Genomic DNA, 22588 nt, shown 5'->3' on the forward strand with positions numbered 1-22588 from the left:
TCACTTTTTTTTTGTATGTAATCTTGGGGAGAATTTTGAGGGGATTTTTTTTCAATTTTAGAGAACTTAACACGTTGTGTTTCAATGTACAATTTTTAAAAAAAAAAAAACAATTTGATGTACAATAACATGGACTTATTAATTTCGATTAAAACAATTAAAAGTTTATTTCCAGTCAAAAATATTAAAACACATTTTTCTGTAAATAAAATAAAAAAAAAATAATAAAATAAAGAGATTATATAGTTTACAAAATTGAAAAGATTGGCTGAAAACAAAACAGGTTTTTTGTTGTACATATTTTTGTTAAAGATTAAATTATATCAGAAAAATCACAGTTCAATGATGAAAAAAATAATAGTTATAACCGTCTCTTAAATTACAACAATGATTATGGGTTTTGCTAATTCAATTCTCAACAAAAAATGAATACTGCATGGTACGGTACTAATTTTGAATTATGTCATTCGAAAAAAAACTAATTTGATTTTTAGATTAGATTTATATCTATTTTTGTTTTCATCAACAAGGCTCGTGTTCAATATTGATCCACTATCTGCCATTCCGTTTTTTCGAAAACAAATTAAAAAACATTTTGGTAATTCTAATCAACCAATACATAACACTGTTGTAATTTTTTTCAGAGAATCAAGATCACATGAAGGTAGAACTTGGTGGGTTTTAGAATTTGCTTTAAATGAGCAAATAACTTACCAGTGAACTCTGCTAACACTTTCCCGATTTAATTCTATCTTGTTCTATATAGTGTGAACATCCAATATACAGTGAGTATAGAGCTAACTTGTTTGTGTAGTTCATGATTCACCGAAGGACATATTTGCATCAAGGACATATTTGCATCACGTAATGGAATTAACCTACTTTGACAAGTATTAAAAATAACTATCCTATACATGTGTGTGTTTGACTGATCGCAAGTATCTTATAAAACTCCGAATTTGATTTCTGTGTGCAATCTGATCTGATCTAAGTGGAACTTAATTTAGTAAATCAATGATATGTATAGTGATTATATAGAAAGGCAGTAAGCTCTGTGAGCATGTCCCAATAGTCAAGATGGTGGTGTAAAAGGTGTGGGCTGTTTGTCTGACATAAATGTATTAAAGCATACAATACACAAGATATATTTCATATATATGGAGATCATATAAGATATACAAAATAACATTTATATATATATAAATATATCACAAGTCATGCACAGGGTCCTATCTTGTCCTGTGATTTTGCAATATCGTGAGTTACCCCCACCCCCTTCTTTAGAATATGGTGATAAACCGCAAACTGTCGCCATGTATTTATATTTTTTTTTCGTATTCGGTATACGTTAGGTTTGAATGTACACGTGCTTCGTGTAAATTTGAGGAATTTGAGGAAAAGGGTCAGGTCAAAGTTTAGGCATAAAGGAAGGCAGACTGAAACTAAAGTGAGGCAAATCTACTTTTGCAGAAAGCTGATCTATGCTTTTTTTTTCTTTAATCTTTTTTTTAAACAATTCAAAAAAGTGAATGTCAAGACAAGAAGAGTGCATTATTAAATTGAAAATATTTACAAGCAGGCAAAAGGTTTTAGGTCTAACACCACACTAATTATGCAAAGGATATCCTAATCATTCAATAAAATAAAGCAAAAAATAACCAAGAATTAAATGCTCAAGTATGGAACATTAGCATTGTATAAGCTTGATGCATCCATTAAGGGTAGGAAGGGCAAGAAAATATTAAATTAACTTTTTGTCAGTGCAAGATACTATAATAATCATTCACGGATAGAGAACAGTAAGTTTTGGAAACATAAAGGGGCAGATTTTAGGCTTCTAGACAGGCGCAAGATAAGTGACCCATATTTCAGGGACTATTAAAATTAAATGTAGGTATCGTATTCAAACTTGGAAAATTAAAATTAAGTAATACCACGTACATTACTCATTTACAATACATTACTACATTAGTGAATTAAAAAAAAGTTCGAAATATAATAATTTTTAAATTCCGGTACTGTAACCCAAAAGATATAAAAGAAAAAACGAGATGATCTGATCTCATTGTTCAATTTACTTTGGTTCATAATTTTGTATGTCATTTTTTTTTTTTTCGACTTTTCAAACGGTGTAATTTTCCAGATTTCAATAACAAAACTAAAAGATAATTCAAGCTAAGGAAAGTGACTAAATAGCATTTAAATTAAGAACAACAGTTAGCGAGAACTAGTGAGTTGAAGCAGAAAGGAACCCCTACCAGAGATGGGGTCTGCGTAGCGACTGCGTTAGCTCGTTGTTGTGCAGCCTTTATCTGAGTCTGGAGGTGAGATGGAGGGTGGAAATATCTACACGAATCCCGTATACACTTTCCCTTAACGAAATCCATACACACAGTTACATGGTTGTCTGCGCTCTCTATAGTAACATTATCAGGAGGGTGCGCGTAGCGACATTCACTAGGCTGCCGCGTACAAGTACCCCTTTGAAATTCACGACATACCTGCAAAGAATGTAGAAAAGCAGAAAAGGTTTGTGTTAGTAGCAAGCAGGCGGAGAATATCCACCAATCAACTACACAGCGAGAGTGGGACTTCAATTTCATGGAGGGAGGGGATAAGGGGGGCTACTCTAAAACAGTAGTAGTACAGTGAGGGACAATTTAAAATTTAGAGCATAGATAATTAAAAGAAAGAGATAATATGGAAGTACTAAATATAGGTGACTATTTTAAAACAAGCGAGACAAAATGGAGAAAGGATATTAAAATAGTAAGATGTCAGGTTCCTCCCCAAAACAGCTCGGATCTGATCTCTCTGAAGCAGAGAGAAACATATGAGAAAAAAATTTAAAAGTGCTTGACTACATTGTTCAAAATAATGTGATGACATACATATAAATATATTTCAAAGGAATCAGACAGGAACTTAAAAATAATCACATGTGCACAGAGTTTTGAAATTCTTTCTAAAAAAAATCCATTTTATACTAAATAGAAATATATAACCAGGCTTGTGTCGTTATGTCATGTCATATTCAAATTTGCTCCAATCAAGCATTTGCAGTTGTCAAGCGGCGGAAGCCAAACAACAATGATCACCAACAAAGTGTGTTTTGAAAGTTTTTTTTTAATAAAGAAATTAAAGAGCATTTAAAAAGAACCACATGATAGATGGCCCAACTTCCATAGCCTATGATCTATCTACATGTAAAAGCGTGTAATTCTAAAGCAGTACTGCTTAGCAGAAATATGGCTGTTCATTGCAAGAAAATATCAACTGTCTTGCCAACATTGATATGAAACAAAAGGTAAAAAAAAAAAAAAAAGCCCTCGATTTTTTTTTTTTTGACGGAAGAGAATACACGTAGTAAAGAAGATCAATCAACATCTACAATCAGCCAATACAAGATGGATGGTTTTAAGATATTTCTGTCATGGCACAAAACAATAAGTTTTAAATAGAATAGTTCGTAATGATTACCAACGGTACCCTACCTCAAGTCGATCAGGACGAGCCACTTTTTGTTGCGTATGTTGAATCTGTGTAGGTATTACCCCACCTGGAATTTGCTGTGAGATGTAGGAACCTCCGTCACCAACTCCACTTGGGACGGTCATGTTAATAGAAGCGTTCATGTATGGATTAAAATTAACAGCTGACGGCATGGTGTTCATATATGGTGGGGCCTGTCACAAAAACAATACAAAAGTTATCACATACGATTTCTCAAATTATTCTACAGTTTCATTAGCTGAATAAATTATAATTTCATGTTAGTAAAAAATAGTGTTTCTTCCATTAAACAAAATAGTGCTATTTTGATTTATAATAAAATCATGTAGCAATATCACAAAAAAATATGTTAGATCTGCTAAATTTAGCATTCTTGAAACTCGGATTCTGAAAATACAAAGAAGTGAAAATAATGGTTTTAACAATGTCATGCAAAATACACTAGAAAGGGTTAAAATATAGATCTAAGTGCAATCTGATTACAATACAGATCTATATTTCGTTTCGTTTTTTTTTTTTTTTACTTTCGATGGCCTCTACTACATGAAGATCTGACTGGTTGTAGTGGAATGTTGTGTCAGGGCCCATACAAGCGGCTTTTGATCCTATGATGTTAGACATTGATTAATCAATCAGCATTGATTTTTATAATTGTATACCCACAGTTCTGTGCGCAGCACGCCAAGAACTCGTCGTAACAGACCTTTTCATTGGCTATGGGTTATATAACAACTCTTCCAGATCCTAGTGTAGTAAAGACAATTAAAACAAAATTTTGAACTATAAAAAACAAAACGAAATAGGATCTGTGTTTTATTCAGATTAATCTAAAGTGAGGCATAGTAAAATTACCAGCATTACAACAAACAAAAAACCAAACAAAGCAATCATAAGTGGTGGTCTGATTCCGAAGTCACTTTTAAACGAAAGTTATCTATCTTGTACCCCAATAACAAATACTTTTATGTCACACTGCAAACTTCCCACAAATCCAGGAAGATAGAATGACTAAAGTAAGTTAACCCTTTTTCCGTCCAGAATGGGAATTGTTGGTAACATCATTATTTTAAAGTGGTTGAATTCTGTCATCAAGGGTCAAATCCGACCCCAAGATCGTGCAACTTTTTTTTTATTCTCTCTATGCCTATAAAATTCAAGTTTAGTTTTATTGTACTGATTTGACAAAATATAAATTGCATATTTTCCCTTAAGCACTGACAACAAAAAATTGAAGTTCGGGTAAAAATTTAGCTGGACAAACCCCCACCCCCACCCCCCAAAAAACCTCAAATATTTTATGATCCTGGGGCAAGATCAGTTAAAATGTCCACACCATGGATAATAAATGGCAGTTTCTCTTGTACTCTTCAAAACAACAAATTCCCTGTATTTACAATATTGAAAATATTAACATTTCTCTTAAAGATTAGAACAGCAAATATACTGAACAAGTTTGATACCAAAATAACAAGCAGTAACATTCTTAGTGGACACAGGATTTTAACGAACATTTATTATAGTGAATCGAAAGTAAATATTACACACACTAACACTTTTTATGGAATAACAATTACTAGTTTATTAACATGCAACGTTTCCACGACGATGATTTGCTTGATAAAGATGAGAGTATCGTCGTGGAAACGTTGCATGTTAATAAACCAGTAATTGTTATTCCATAAATAGTGTTAGTGTGTCACTGTTCAATTACTAAAGAAATAAATATTACACAATTTTTGGTTTTTAATTTTAAAGTACAAGTCAAACATGAATTTATAATCCGTGGAAGGCGGACATGAGTGTCAACATAATAATACATGTTTGTTTGTTATGTTTGTATGATTCAGCACACTCCTTGAATTTTTATTCTAATTGTCAAGAAAAAGAAAAAGAAGCATAGAGAAAAGCAAACATATGTAGCCAAGAGCGTGATGAAATAAAGAGCAAGGCTACGGAATGAACAAATACCACTAACCAGAAACGGGTATTGCCCCGGAACTACGGATTGCATGGACTGGTATGCGGCCGAATATTTACCACTAGTAGTCTTTTAGGACAAAAATAAAAAAAAATTCATGCTGACTATTAGTATTTCATGGTAGTGCTCCAAGATATAAAATGACAAAATCTAAGAAAAAATAATTTCTACGTATTTTTTGCCCTCCAGATAAAATGATCTGGATTATGAGGTTTTGTAAATTATCGTTCAAATGGAATATAAAATATCTTTGATAGATGAAACATAAGAATGTTCACTACGATATATTTTAGATTTTGTTATTTGCGAAATCTTTTTGTTAGATGTAAAAAGGGGAAATTCCAATCAGATTAAAATACAGATCTATATTTCGTTTCGTTTTTTTATACTTTCGATGGCCTACAATACATGAGGATCTGACAAGTTATAGCGATAGGTCACGTCAGGGGTCAAAAGATCGACTTATGACCTATGACGGCAGACATTTGATTAACTAATCAGCATTGATGTTACTAGTGGATTACCCACAGTTCCGTGAAAAACATGCCTAAAGCTCGCCGTAACAGACCGTTTCATTGGCGTATCCCTGACACCATTCAGAACACGAGTTAAATAACAACTCTTCCAGATCCAAGTGTTGTAAAGACAAGTAAAACGAAATTTTGAACTATAAAAACGAAACGAAATAGGATCTGTGTTTTAACCAGATTGGTGAAATTCGACAAACTGGCATTTTAGAAGCATATAAATACACACTCAATGCATAAACAAATTAAAATATAAAATGCATAACAGTAACAAATATATATATATATATGAATATTAAAGCTTGTAGAAAAGAAAATATTTGCGACTAAATATGTAGATATACCACTAACCATTAAAGGGTATTGGCCCGGAAGTATCGAATCTAAGCTTACGGACTGGTAGCCAGCACTCTTACCACTTGTCTACAGTTAAAAGATAATTTAAAATCAAAAATCATGATACTGCATGTTCTTTCTGTATCATCCATTATTTCACAGACTAGGTCATTTCGGGACTAACATATGGTTTAATTTAATTTCAATAATTCGCTTGCACGTAGGGGTCTTTAGCAGTGGGAGGAAACCGGAGGACCCAGAGAAAACCCACGAGGTTGGACAGGCAACCCTACTCCTTGTCACGTACAACCGGGGACTCGAAAACACGCTAGTTAACTCAATGACAGGCCTCATGCTAACCATTCGGCCCTCCAACCACCCCCACCCCCCATGAAAACTATAAACTGGAAACTAAACACAGGAAAAGGGCTGTAAAATTATGGAAACATTTCAACTTGAAGATAAAATTGTTTTATAATGTATAGATACGTGTTTTTCGATATCTATATTCAGGTTACTACCATCTATCTTTGTTTATGTCTTTATTTTAAAGAAATATAAATTCCATGTCCAAGTTTCGTAAAGCGCCTTAGAGAAGCTATTGGCTAGATTTTGTTGGACTGTATAAATGAATTAATTATTACTATTGCCTTAAGATTATTCATATGCATATTGGTGTACTTGTAAATAAATTATTCTACTTTGATGAGTTATCTCCCTTGCCCTATATGTTGAGTGGCTGTTATGTGATGGTTTGTTATGGAAACCTGACTTATTACCTATAATTAATCTTTAGTTCAGTCATTGTCAATAATAATCAATATAATTAACACTATATATAGGTAGGTAACCCCAGGTGTCTGTAGTATTGTACTAGATCTTGTTCTTATAATTACAATTACCGACAATACTAAACAATCAGTAGGCTTCCCACTGTGTTGCTGTAACATATTATTATAATAAGGCCAAACCAATTTTATTTCCCTTCTTCAGAATCTTATTAACAATCAGCCTAGTAGTTGACTGTGAGCGATAATTTTTTGATATTTTTTTCTTAAGAATTCAAAACTTTGGTATTTTGAGCAAAGATCTTGAGAAAAACAAACAAAGTTTTGCTGTTCAAGTAATAGGAAAAGTAGAGGTGGAACGGCAATATTCCCTTAAAAGAGTAGCAGAGGCTGGACAGGCCGGTAGATCTAGACATAAATGAAAATATAAGGGTCAAATAAAAGGGTCATATCACCCAAAATGTGAGGGGTTTAACGTCCTACTGTTCTGCTCCGAACTGGGCTAATGAAGACGGGCATACGCCATACAGTGTGCTATGAGGGGAAATTTTGACCGGACAGCGGCTCAACGGCCTACTCTTACATCGAATTCCAACTGTCAAGGGATCTTTTACGTGCACGCCAATGTGTACATAGGACCTCGGTTTTTCGTCCCATCCGAATGATTAGACAGCTGTCCTTGTCAGGCCCTCCGTTCTGTGAATAATAAACCACTTCTTATTGTAACTTAAAATCTGTTTGTACTACTGTTGAGCAGGGATTTTTATATTTTCACATATGTTCAAGTAATAGTAAGGAAAACTTTCATAATGGCTATGAAAAATAAATATCTGATTTTCAAACATGCTGGTGACCTTTTCTTTTCTCCTTTTTTTAATTTTTTTTATTATAAAGCTTCTCTATTATAGTTGTTTTATTTATTTCTTCTAATGTTATTATGTGGAAACCTTGTTTCCATTTTTCATTATACTTAATTAAATAATAAATTAATGAAATTTCTGATATTCCAGTTTTCATTTCTTTGAGGGTTAGGACTTCCTCTGAAAGTTTCCTATGTGCAGACTGCAGATATCAGATCTCAAAAGAAAAAGGTGTGAACTTATTGCCTAAGGTAAGAATGTCCCGTTACAGGTGTAAAACAGGTACCAGTTTAAATCAGATCTAAAGAATTCACTTAAGTTAAAGAAAAATAACAAATGTTTTTCCTTTCTTTGAGCCCAAATCTCTCAACTCTTTGGTAATCTATGTCTAGGAAATTTTTTTAGTTTTGCCAAAGTAATCCTGGAAATTTCAGGGAAGATTTGCCAAAATTCATTGTGAAGTAAGGTTGCAGAAGACCTAAATTTTATATAAATATTATTATTTTGAAGATTTTGTTTGTAAAATAAACCCTATTTCATTCAATTTAACTGTAAATAAAGTAATATAAAGTTGAGAGGTATTTCGGGACTATCATAAAACTAGTTTATCTGCTGTATGAGTTATTTTTAACATAATACATTAGAAACAACAAAACACTCCATCAGTCTCATTTATCACAGGCTTTTTTAATTGGCTTGATGCCATTTGGGACCAAAAAGTGAAAAATGTTTCCATGGAACTCATAATAACAGGATGCTCTTTAAAGGATATTTTTTCTGGTCAAAATGAATGTTTTTAAAATATGAAACTAAATCTTTATATGGGACTACCCCGGACTACCTTGCGTTAGTACTATTTTTTTTGTTTAAATATTTTACATAAATTAAATCCAGCTAAAAATGGGCATTGAGATATGATAAATTATTCACAGTCTAACTCCCAATAAAATTTTGTCAGCCAACAAATGTAAAAAAAATTGGGTAGCTCAGAAGCAGCATACTTCCAGGATTAGCATTTGAGCCTGCAAAATTGAGTTTCACAGATCTGCTTTAGTTGTTTTGAATAAATCTAAATTGTAACAATTGACCTTTGACCCTGGTGCAGATACAAGGGTTATTTTGGGACCCCACGACTATATCCTTAACATTTGTGGGGAATTGGTTCATAATTGTCTAGCGAGAATTTTATACACTGTCAGCTACTTAACGTTGGCTATAACTCTGCAAATAGAACAGAAGTGAGGCAGTGGCAACAGTCACCATTTGACAAGAAACTTTGAGTATTACATTATCGGAAACAAGGGGTCTTGTTGACCCCACTCCCCTCTCCTTTAAACATTTTGCTGGTTAAAAGTGTCTAATCTGTACTGCGCTCAGTGAAAGCTTTGTATTTGGAATATTTCTTACTGATGATATTGTGTTGATCATTCTAGTAATCTTGATCTGAAAACAAATCTAGGTACTCTACCAACCCCGTCAAAAGACGATCCTACATGAATATGACAATTAAGCTATTTGCAGATTTTGATGGGTTCAAAAATATCTTATAATTCATATCGTCACTGATAATACCTCAAATATTTTTTTTTACTCTGATTGATTATTATTCAGTCTTTATATGAAGCTGTACTTTGATCGTATTTGAATCAAATTATGCATACAAAAACCTATCTATGTCTGGGGTCTTAGATTACCCCTTGTTGTCGACAACATTTTTTTCGTGCGACGTGTCCTCACTAGGGTTAATAATGTTAATGTTGTGCAGTATTTAACACGATTTCTAGTAACTGTATTGTCAATAACTTTGGTAGAAGTGCAAGCAATATTGTGCAAAATGTCACACGTAAACAACATATTATAAATTTTCCAACCAATTACCATGCAATATTGAAAGCAGAATGCTAGCATGTGTATTTGAACGTACATCCAGGTATATGTAAAATACCAAAGTAATTGTTCACCAGAAATTGGAACTGTTATTTTATTTAAATAGTTTGCATTGGATCATAATTCTATGAAACTTCTTATATCGACAATCCATTATATGGTTTCATGTAATGCACTAACAATAAAAATCATAGCTTTAATATTTTCCCATAACATGCAAGAAAAAATATAAGTATCTTAAAATGCAATGCAAATAGAGCTGAGTTCAAAAAGGGTAACCAATTAACATCTTCAAGCTGGTTGTTTTTTTTTTTTAAAACAATATATTTTCCATATACTTTTTTTAAATAACCAAGTCATATTTTCTAGATGTTTTCTTTTTTGTTTTTTATTTACCTGCTAGATGTAAATCATATAGCAGGTGCTTTTTATTTTACCTGCTAGATGTAAAACATATAACAGTTTATGTGGCCTATCTATTTATACCCCGATGTACTGTATTAATTGATGATATTATAATATCAAGCCAAAACACATGCCTCAAATTATTACATTTGTGAAATTATTTACTAAAAACTAGATTAAAAATCACTGTTATCAAAAGAAAATAATGAATTCACTTGAAAAAATTTGTTTTTTAAGTTTTCAACAATATGGCACAAAATAGATGCTTTGGTCTAAACAATAAATGATAAATTGACAAATTTTTCAAGATTTTCATTATTAAGTATAATAAATGGGTTTATTTGCTACTGAATCTTGATGGATGGAAAAGATTTTATATCTGTTATACTTACAAAGGGAATCATCCCTGGTGCAGGCACATACGGATGCAGGGTTGAAGCTGCAGCTTGTAACTGCAGATTTTTTAATATCAAGTTATTACGTCCATTCTGTAACAATTGTTCTCTTAAATGTTGGGGTGGGTGTAAGTATTTACACTTAGGGTTTTCTCTTTGACATTTTCCCTGAAAAACACAAAAAATAAAGCACCATAAATAAATTTGATCAGAAAATATTCACAATGGTAATTCATCCATATACTTTTGTTATTTTTAAATGGTTAGAGTCATTAAAACCAAGATACGGTACATGTTTTTATTTTTAAATCACAAGGGTGTAGTGACATTATTCAGAAGATAAAAAAAAAAACCTAACAAAATGTATTTTCTCTGAATTTTATCTTGAAAGATAATATGGATGCATAAAATAATCGAGTGCACGGAGAAGAAAGCCCCGAGGCTAGCTGCACAAATGAAAGAACCATCAGTAATGCAACCATCTGTCAGTTGCTAACAATACCGCACAACTAACTTGTCCTGATTTCATATTATGCAACAGCAACATTTCTTGTAATGAAAGGCACTTGGAGAGAGAGAGAGAACTGGGGTTTAACGTCCACTCGACACAACTAGGTCATTTCGGGACTAACATATGGTTTAATTTTATTTCAATAATTCGCTTGCGCATAGGGGTCTTTAGCAGTGGGAGGAAACTGGAGGACCCAGAGAAAACCCACGAGGTTGGAAAAGGCACTTGGAGATTTTGTCAATGCCACATAGAGAGAGAGAGAGAGTTTAACTCCACTGGACACAAAGTAGGTCATTTTGGGACTAACATATGGTTCTATTTTATTTCAGTGGAAGGAAACCTGAGGACAGACGACCCTACTCCTTGTCACGTACAACCGGGGAATCAAAACCATGCCAGTGAACTCAATGACAGACCTTTTGATGCAACTCACACGCCGCTAACCATTTGACCATCCAACCCCCCAATGGCACATATAATAATCATGAACATTTATCTATAAACAGAAAGAAATGAAATGAAATGGGGTTTAACGTCCTACTATTCTGCTCCGAACTGGGCTAATGAAGACGGGCATATACCATACAGAGTGCTAAAAGGGAAATTTTGCCCGGACAGCCTACTCTTATATCGAATTTCAACTGTCAAGGGACTTTTACGTGCATGCAAATGTGTACATGGGCCCTCGTTTTTTCGTCCCATCCGAATGACCAGACAGCTGTCCTTGTCAGGACCTCCGTCCTGCATCACTGACGAGGGAGAACCACACCGGAAAATCCTGATGAACTTTCTCTACCAATGCAGGGATCAAACACCCGACCTCCAGACGAGCGAGCCAGCTAAACAGGAAGAATGTCTAATATCTAACATACATGTCATTGCATATTCATGAGATGGCTCTTGTGTCAATATATGATAGTCAAATTAGAGGTTTAGAGGTGTCAATAGAAGTGGTTCATATACATTAAACATCCACCATGTGGAAAACTGTTTTTATTTCGTACATTTAAAAATCAAACCCAGAAACAACTGGAACTAAAAGAACTAAAAGTGAAAGTGTCTGACTTTAGGTTTACATGGAAACTAATCTTATTATGGCACCATAAAACTTTCTACATTGATATAATTAAATTGAGTGAGCATGTTATGTCTAGTCTCAAAAAGCATCCATGATAGATATTTCTCTGAAGTAGTTTGTTTTCGATATAAGCTAGCCTATGTCATAGCCAATCTATAATAAATGAAATGTGTCTGCTAAAAAAAAGGAGTCCTAGATAAATTTCAAGTTGCCAGACATGTTTGTATCTCTTCTGAGCCCCAGGCAATAAATTCTAATAATTAAAGCTATGTCTTATTGACTTTGGGCAATAGTTTCTCGCCTGAAAGTCTGTCAGAGACAATATTATTTGGTGGAACTACATGTATCTATTCCTACACAGAATGAGAACAATGTCGATGATAAAAGCGATCAATACACGTTAATCTGCGTGTCTAGACGCTCATCAAAATCAGGTCAAAAATTCTTGTTATGATCTTTGTGATGTAATGAATACAATCACTCTACTCCATCTCCATTTTCTCATAATGTCTGATTTTTATTCCGACTCGGAAACCTTTAAAAATACATGCATGTAGGAGTGATTTTGATAGAAAAAAATGAAGAAAAATTTGGTTGATCAAGAAATGTTTCTTGACCAAATTAATAGTAGTCTTCTATCAGCCTGTTTGTAAATGTAAGAAGGTACTAATGAGATATTGCCCATATCTTTTGCTGCTTATAACAGAGAGAATCTTCGGTAATACTAAAGACTGGAACTATCCTTGAAACTATTTATTACTGGAGAACATTAAACATCATATATGGAGAACAGCACGTCCAACAAGCAGAGCAACTGTCCTGGAAACGGGATGAAACCTAGAATCTCATGAATGAATATACAATTCGGTATTTAAAGAAGCTGGTATTTAAGGATTATATAAAATATACATAATTAACTAACGTAGGTAACCATAAAACATCAAAGACAATAATTACAAATAATAGAAATAATAAGGATTAAGCTTATCATACAGTTTAAACTATTAATGAGTTGGCTGTCCAACATCGGTTACCAATTGGTATTAAAATAAATCGATTGAAATTTAAATAACTTATTACAACAAAACATTGGATATTATATGAATGGATGAATTAATAAAGGAACGAATGAATAAATGTGCGAAATATATCCCTATTACAATATTACCCTTCAAGACCCAAAGAATATTCCTAGTTACATTTTGGAGAGAGTTCATGATTAGAATTCTATTAATCAAATTGTCATGGACGAAAAGTAGCTTTAGATGTAATTTTGACATAGAATTTAATCAGACATCAATGTTAATTATTCTAATGCATTTAGACCTGTTTTTGTCTGTCAGATTACTGCATTTTCCCCTTATTTATTTATACCATAGCTCTTTTTTTTATATCTACATTTATCTATAATCTAATGGATTTACATCATAACATAATACTTCCATGTAAAATAAATGTACATGTAGAGTTTCTCGGTGTTTTAAAAAAAAATCTATAAATTTGCGGAGAGCATCAACATGCATTGACGGAAGGTTAAACAAATCAGGATTTTTTAGTTCCACATGATGCCAATACTTGTTAAAACTTAAAATCGAACATCTAATACATTTAGCCTTGAATTCAATTATAAAGTGAAAAAGCTTTCAGGGATACAGGCATGATGAAGACCTTAGCACCTAATAAAATGCTAAAATGGAAGACCACAAACTATAATGAAAACAGCTCATTCGATGTTATCAAATGTCAATATGACCTACATCCTAATAAGGATTTATTGATTATAGCCGTTCCTCACATTACCAACACTAAAGACAAAAAAATTACGTCTTCCGTGTACAAAATGATTTTTCCTGTGAAAGTATATATAAATGCAAATTGACTTCAACAAGTTTGCATTTTTTTTAGTCATTGCATTTTTCGGGTCAGTGAAATGAGCAATTTTTTTAAATGATGCCATCAAACTGCGAGTGCAATATTTTTTTCTGTTAGGTTTCGTTCACATTGACATTACCCAAGGCAAATTATATGAACCTATTAAGTTTAGAACAAAATTTCTGTTCACAATGGCAACGGGATTATAAATTCTTAAAGCAGATGATATTGATTAAGTGGTTTGGTGGCATGTGAACACGCCAGCAAGAATTTATTGTCATCAAGGATTTCACACTGAGTTACTTCCTGCACCTTTGAATGAAGATCCTACCTTTTCCCCCAAGAAAATTACCCAAAATATCTGCGTGTACATACAGTAAATGGATATGGTAACAGAAGTTAAGAGAGCGAGAAATGGGGTTTATGCGACTAAAATGGTCAATATACTACATTAAATATCCTATACGAGACCACCTATTTATGTTTACTTCACTTCTGGCAAAAAAAACCCATCCTTTAATCTGATAAACAACAACAATATGGTTCTCAAATAGCCTAATAAATAATTCATATTATTAGATCTTTAAGAGTGATTTCTTAATATGAATTTTAACTACAACTTTCTCACATGACATATTTTTATAGTTAGTTTAACAGAGTATAGCGAGGATGTTAATTTCTTTTCAGTATATCAAGCGTTATTATTGACGATATCGAGCCCCAGGTAAACTGTACCGTTTACAAAATGATTTTTCAATAACAATATACGGTACTTAAAGGAACAGTCCCATATTTCCCAGGTAAACTGTACCAGTATGTTAAGACTCAATGAGAATATATACTTAAAGGAGCAGTCCCAGTTTTCCCAGATAAACAAAAGTTGGTTTAGATATGTAAATCAATGTGATGATAAAGCCTGTTTATTTAACTTGTCCGAAAATTTAAATTCAAAATATTAAGCTGTTCAGGTATGATCGCTAGATTCACTGTTTTAAAGAGATCCATTCTTCAATTGTAGTAGTGACTTTATAATCATGTTGACACTTAACATCATAATTGCGGCTAGTATAGACATGGTTATCCAGTGACCTACACAGAGCGGAATTGGAGACTTCTGGCTAAATCCACAAGGAAACTTAAAGTTTGTCTTTTGTCTCCAAATAACCAGTTATATTCATTAAAATATACCTGGGATTTCCTCTTTAAAAGTAGTAATAGTTTTATCTAACGTCTGCGTCCACCGAGGTGATATCGCAGACAAAAGAGGATACCTGTACCTTAGAAGTTTTATATGAAAACCTATAAATATTTGGTTTCTTTTTTAAAGGGTTATTTTAATTTGTATATACATGTATGTGTGTTCACTGGAATTGGTTCTTATGCTCTGGATCATAATGTCTGTCACTGATGCAACTGTCATAGTTTCAAATACACATGTCGAGCATGTGCTTGCTCTATCTCCAGGGCTTTTATTTCGTTCCTTCAGTTTTCTTCCGCTTTAACGACAAGTGATGAGTTAGTGAATTAATGATATACCATATATTAATCCAAAATAGACCTAGATTGTATTTGATGGGTGTTACACTATATTTCTCTCTCTCTCACTCTCTCTCTCTCTCTAACTGGAAGTGCCACACCTCTAGGCCTTTCAGTAATGAAGATAGATTGTATTCGATGGGTGTTACACTATATTTCTATATCTCTCTTACTAGAAGTGCCACACCTCTAGGCCTTTCAGTAATGAAGATAGAAATAATCGATAATAAGTTTGATTTAACTGTAATAATTAGATATATAATATATACCTGGTTTTTATATATATATAACCTTTATATCTCAATGGCAGTCAGCAACGTCCGTGATAAATCAAACGTCAAATGGCAGTCAGCTATGTCAGTGATAAATCAAACGTCAAATGGCAGTCAGCTATGTCAGTGATAAATCGAACGGCAAATGGCAGTCAGCTATGTCAGTTTTAAAGCAAACGGCAGTGACCTATGTCAGTTTTAAATCAAACAGCAAATGGCAGTCAGCTATGTCAGTGATAAATCGAACGGCAAATGGCAGTGACATATGTCAGTGATAAATCAAACGTCAAACGGCAGTGACCTATGTCAGTTTTAAAGCAAACATTCAATTAATAGTGCCACAGGATGAGAATTTGCCGGTTTGAATATATAAATGCATTAATATTAAAGATACATTATGGAAGATTAGATAAAGAGCTGGCAGTTCTCACTATAATAGTTCAAAACTAGATAATGTAAAGGGAATATGTTGAAAATTTCAGTCACATTGCTCCACTCTGAACCGAGATATTAGCATTTGAATTTTAGGCCTAGCCTCGATCATCATTACTACAGTCGGTCTGATAAAAAACATAGTCGCAGATCAGATTCAAATCCAGTGAAAATCTGACACATAAGATGAAATCGAGAGTTGTTTATGGTTTGGATAAGTTAATTAATAGTTTATATAACATTTCAGGCCTAAAGAAAAACGTGCAATTGGCAGATTTAGCTCTTACATAATGTATGTTTAATACAAATAACATAATGTATGTTTAATACAAATAACATAATGTATGTTTAATACAAATAACATAATGTATGTTTAATATTAATATACTGCGATATAGCGATTAAGGCAATAAAATATTTGCACTGGTACATCCTTATCAAGAAAATACCTGTGCTTACCAAAATAGAACAGTATGAAATATGATTGAATATAATTTTCAACCAATCAGAATCGTAGGTGTCCTAATTGTGCTTTAGTTTGTATGAAATGTTCGATTCAGTTCATACGAATCCTCGCTGACAAATCAATGTAAAATTTGTACTTGTTTGAAATGGTGACATTGTCAAAAAGATGGCTGGTTATTTATATTTAAGGATGAGAAACTAACTCGTCAGTCAATTATTCAAACTTATTGACACGATCAATACAATGATTTGCCTGTCTGTTGTCATTGAACCAGCCAATCAAAAGCTCTGTTTAATTATTGGAAGGGTGTGTTTGTTTGGGCTGAAGCCCAAAGAATTGTCAATTGATTAAGTTTGTAATATGAAGACAATTTTCTCTGTTCTTCCGTGGCTTTGCTATGAACTAGATTTGGAATAATCTTATACTCTTTATAAACATTACCATGCATCCCATGTCTTGATGGGATCAGACAATATTTACCCAAGTTTGCTCCCCCTCCTTCTGTTTGGTTTTACCAGTAAATATTCTTTTCTGCTGGCAACATGTCAAAAGTTCAAAACAAACAAATCGTATAGCTGTAATCCCAAAATCTATTTTAAAGAAAAGCTGGCCAATATCACTACAAAAGAACTTTAGTACCAATACGTCTTTTTCCGCATGTCTTGGCATTCCTTTTTTTTCTTAAACATCAAAACATTTACATAGCAAGTAGTAGAAAAGTCCTATGTGATACAATGCATTCAACGGTATTTGAATTACTAAATGTGTTTCGGGTCATATTTAATATCAATTAATGCATCCCATGTGAAAATAATACCAAAGAAGAAGAAATGAAATGAAATAAAATGGGGTTTAACATCCTACTGTTCTGCCCCGAACTGGGCTAATGAAGACGGGCATACGCCATACAGTGTGCTATGAGGGAAATTTTGCCCAGACAGCGGCACTACGGCCTACTCTTATATCGAATTCCAACTGTCAAGGGATCTTTTACGTGCACACCAATGTGTCTTACCCACTTACCCACCGTAGAAGCAGAATCTCTTTAGTATTTACAAAGATATGATGAATGTTCGTTCCTGAGGTTTTACGTCCACTCCCACCAAGGGTGATAATCGTAGACAAAATTGGTCAACATTTTTTATGTCCAAATTTTATGTGATATTTACATTGCGAAATCTGCAATATCGTACAATTATGGTTTTAATTAATTAGCAAGTAGCAAAGAAGTAAAAATTTTATGTGATATATGTATTGCGCAATCGGCGGTATTTGGATTATGCTGAAACATTATTCAGCACTTTAAATCTTAATTAACTAAATGTGCTTAGTTTTAATTCTTACAAGTTATTAGTTCTTCTTCAATTGGCATTTAGTAATTGAACATATTAACACAAGGTACAATTTTATGGATGCGCAATTACTTAGTTTATTATCAAGGACACTCTCGTCTTTATCAAGCAAACGATACCTGTATGTGAATAAAAGCAATATTCATAAGCATCTTCATGCATGTTTTCTTTCAGCTATAAAAATTGTAAACTTTGCAAATAAATATTGTTTCAACCAATAGTAGGCAACTATATACAGAATATGCAACAAAAATATCAGTCAATTGGTCACATTTAAGACCTATTAATATCATTTTCGATCAGGGACAAAAATATACCAAGGGTAAATCTTATTATGATTAAGGACGTAAATATTAGTGAGGACAGGTGAGACAATTAAAGATACATTATGGGAGATTAGATAAAGAGCTGGCAGTTCTCATTATAATAGTTAAAAACCAGATAATGTAAAGGGAATGTGCGGAAAATTTCAGTCAAATTGATCCACTCTGAACCGCGAATTTAGCCTCGATCATCATTACTAAGGTCAATACAATAAAAAACATAGTCTCGATTATCCATTTTTTGATTTAATTATCAATGAGCGTTAAGCAGCAGATAGGATTCTAATCCAGAAAATATTGCAGGTTAGCGATGACATCGAGAGTTGATTATGGTCTGGATAAGTTAATCAGGCCTAAAGAAAGATGTGCAATTGGCAGATTTAGCTCTTGCATAATGTATGTTTAACATAAAAAGTACATAGTGTCAAAATGTATCTAATTAATGCCATGTGCATTACAGACCCTTGACTAATTCACCCATAGCTAAACTGTTTATAACTCTCAGTCGGCACCCACCTAGAGACTAGAAATGTCATGTTTGTTGATCACGTTGTAAACCATGACGAAAATTTACCAGGATTAAACACAGTCAACAATCTTTGACAATATTTTGTACGATGGATACTTTGTTAAGAGGTCATCGCCTTAAGACAACATTGCTGACAACATTTGCCAAGAAAGTTAAAGAAAACAAAGTAACATACAAATTCATTGCCAGTGCCGTTGTTGAAGAGTTGAATGGTACACACATGTTGACATTGTTAAAATCAATACAGACTGAAAATTTTAATTTAATATGGGAGTACATATTCTGCTATAGAATGTACTGTTTGACAGCAATTTTATTTTTCAGGATTTGACAGAATGCGGATAATCAATAACATCAACTACAGACAATAGTAATGAAATGGGGTACAACATCCTACTTTTCTTCAGCAAATGGGCTAATGAAGATGGCTTTATGCCATTACAGTGTGCTATGTGGGAAATATTTCCCGGACATCGGCGTTTCAAACCGTCACAGGTTCCTTTACGTACATAGCTCCATGTATACACAGGACCTCGGTTTTTCATATTATTAGAACGATTAAATGTTGAAAATTAATGGCATGAAAACAACCTTCCCCAGTTATCAATTTCGTTGTTTTTTCTATTTTGTTGAGAATTTCACAAATTTGGTAATCTAACAAACCGAGCCAAGAAAACAAAAACAATTTCTCCAAAACTATTGACATGAACACGTCAAAAATAATCAACGCACAAAGTAAATTTCTTGTTTTTTATACTTCGATGATACTGTTTTTCACTCTTTTAATGATTGTTATAAAATTATTAATCTACTGGGATGTTTATTTCAATCATGATATTAATCATAAATACATTGATACATCCCTATATATTCTTATAGATTTTTATCTTCTTAATGCAGTGGGATCTGCATGAGTAATTTTCCCTAAAAAATTCCCTTTACAAATTTTTTTGAAAGGCAAAAAAAAATAATTTGCATACAGGTGAAGCTTGACCTGTGTCTTTGTTACGTTAGATAATGTTACAGCTCTGAACCATGTATTTCTGGTTAGTTTCTCAGAACAACGTTATTTACATTACAACAACACGCTAAGATATTAGACTCGGCTATGCCATTTTAGTTAAAAAGGGTAATTAATGCATGAACACGTCAGGATAAATCATAGCCACGGTTTAAAACCTGTTTTCTCAATCTAATTATAGTCCATTATACATTTAATGTTTAAACGACTTGATCGACCTAACATACGATTATAGGCTGACACAATGTGGAATAGAATCGATCCTAACCCCCGTATATTGTACGCAACATGTACATAAACCATATCAATTGAGTAACATTGGATATTCAAGAACGAAACAACCTTTCAAAATTCCTCCCGCAATATCATTTTTTATACTGTATAAATGCATGTACCTGTAAATGTCAATAACTGAATAAAAGACGTTTGAATGGAAACGTGAAGGTCTATATTGAAAACACACCTTAGAAAACCTTACAATATATTCTTGTCAAATACTTTAAACAACCTTATACAATACCTTATATAAAAGAATAATCTCATAGTGTGAGTCAATAATAGCTTTCATCTGCCAAATCAATACCTGTATTCTTCTTATATAATCATATGAAAGATGTGCATGAGATTCAATGAACCTGCATACTCTTCATATTATTTTATAGAGAAAATATTCCAGCTTTTATGGGGGGGAAAAGTTAGGCGGCTTAAATACACATTGTTTAAAATTCTATGCTATTATTTTTATTCTAGCATACCAGTTGTTCATTTCTTTACAATGTTGGGAATTTCTTTCTGCTGTAGAGATCATGATAACCTGAACATATTCATACTGCACTAAGATGACATACTCTCTTTATCTGTGTCGAGAGGGGGTTGGATGGTCGAATAGTTAGCACGTGCGCGTTGTATCATAAGGTGTGTCATTGAGTTAACTGGCGTGGTTTCGATTCCCCGGTTGTACGTGACAAGGAGTAGCGTCGCCTGTCCAACCTCGTGGGTTTTTTCCGGGTCCTTCGGTTTCCTTCCACTGCTAAAAAACCCCTACGCACAAGCGATTTATTGAAATATAATTGAACCATGTGTTAGTCCCAAAATGACCTGGTTTGTGTCCAGTGGACGGTAACCTCTCTCTCTCTCTCTCTCTCTCTCTCTCACTCTCTCTGAAATAATGCTTTTCACCCTTCTTAAATTTGTACCTAATCTGATAATTTCAGAAGTTATAGAATATCAACTTTTTATTGTATAATTTTCTTTCTATTTAAATCTCCCCCCTACCCCCAAATACATAAGCAGTTAACATCCGAAATAAGATGAAACTAACGATAAAAGAAATGTACTGTATTTGAAAGTGAAATGTTGTAACTCTAGAACAGTCATTCATGGGCTTCATTAAACTTCAAGATAAAACTGCAATAGTTGCCTTTTAATAGCTACTTGGCACTTGTAGCTTCCTGATTTAATTTGACCCTGCAGCACACGCTCTGTTTTTAAGAAGTGATCAGAGATAAGCTACAATTACACTTCAAATCTACAGACGGCCTCTTCAATTTCCTTTTTGTTTACACATTAGTGTTGAAAGAATAAATGAAAGTATATTGTTTCATTTGCTAGTATCTACCATATACATTCTACACAGAAGAAACTTTATTGCATAAAAAACCTTACATGGTTATGTGCATATAACAATAATAGATAGATAGAAAAAGAGAGAGAGAAAGAGAGAGAGAGATGGGGTTTAATGTCCACTCGACACAAACTAGCTCATTTCGGGACTAACACATGGTTCAATTTTATTTCAACAATTCGCTTGAGTGTAGGGGTCTTTAGCAGTGGGTGGAAACCGGAGGACCTAGAGAAAACCCACGAGGTTGGACAGGCGACCCATACTTCTTGTCATGAACAACCAGGTAATCGAAACTACGCCAGTTGACTCAATGACAGACCGTATGATACAAGCCGCACACACTAACCATTCGGCCATCCCACGCCCCCATCTATCGTTTTGGTAATGAATAATCGCCAGAAGAATGATAAAAAAACTAATTTATGCGCAAAAATAATTCTGTTGTTGAAGAAGTAAAATGTCTTGAATACCAAATCTCTAAAAATGTCAGTGCGATTTGTTTAAATTGATCTATCCACGAAAATATCCTAAACATGCCAGACCTTTAATGAAACAAATCTATGTCTGAAATAATTGAAGTACATGAAGTGGTGTTTGTGTATACACATAATTAAGGCAAACAAAGTCTTTTTACAAAATAAAAAAAATTCAAAAATTCCACATCTGCATAACATCTTGCAAAATCACAGGAAATTCTTTAAAACAGCCAAAAAATGAAGGACGGAGAAAAAATTAGTTTTATGCTAAAAGAAATCTGGCAGTGAGGTAATTGTCTTGGGGTGTGTTATCAAGCTGACTGCGGCAACACATTCCAATGTAAATGTAAGTTTATATAAGACTGTTTTGCCAACACCCGTCACCTGTTGGCAGACAGTCTTAGCTA

General features: G+C 33.3%; 1 protein-coding gene across 10 annotated transcripts in view; it reads right to left on the reverse strand.

Annotated features, from left to right (window-relative positions):
- Positions 1 to 22588, reverse strand: part of LOC126808494 (muscleblind-like protein 3) — a 222094-nt gene that overhangs the window by 17866 nt on the left and 181640 nt on the right. For 6 of the 10 annotated variants that reach the window (XM_050533247.2, XM_050533245.2, XM_050533251.2 and 3 more), the window contains 5 exons: positions 10687 to 10857; positions 6370 to 6441; positions 5489 to 5560; positions 3495 to 3686; positions 2259 to 2501 (listed from right to left, as the gene is read on the reverse strand). In XM_050533247.2, the coding sequence (XP_050389204.1) occupies positions 2259 to 2501; positions 3495 to 3686; positions 5489 to 5560; positions 6370 to 6441; positions 10687 to 10857 (750 nt within the window). The remainder of the gene's footprint in view (positions 1 to 2258; positions 2502 to 3494; positions 3687 to 5488; positions 5561 to 6369; positions 6442 to 10686; positions 10858 to 22588) is intronic. The other 4 variants (XM_050533253.2, XM_050533254.2, XM_050533250.2 and 1 more) reach the window with 3 other exon arrangements.

Source organism: Patella vulgata, chromosome 1 (genome assembly GCF_932274485.2).
Source record: "Patella vulgata chromosome 1, xgPatVulg1.2, whole genome shotgun sequence".
Lineage (NCBI taxonomy): Eukaryota > Metazoa > Mollusca > Gastropoda > Patellidae > Patella > Patella vulgata.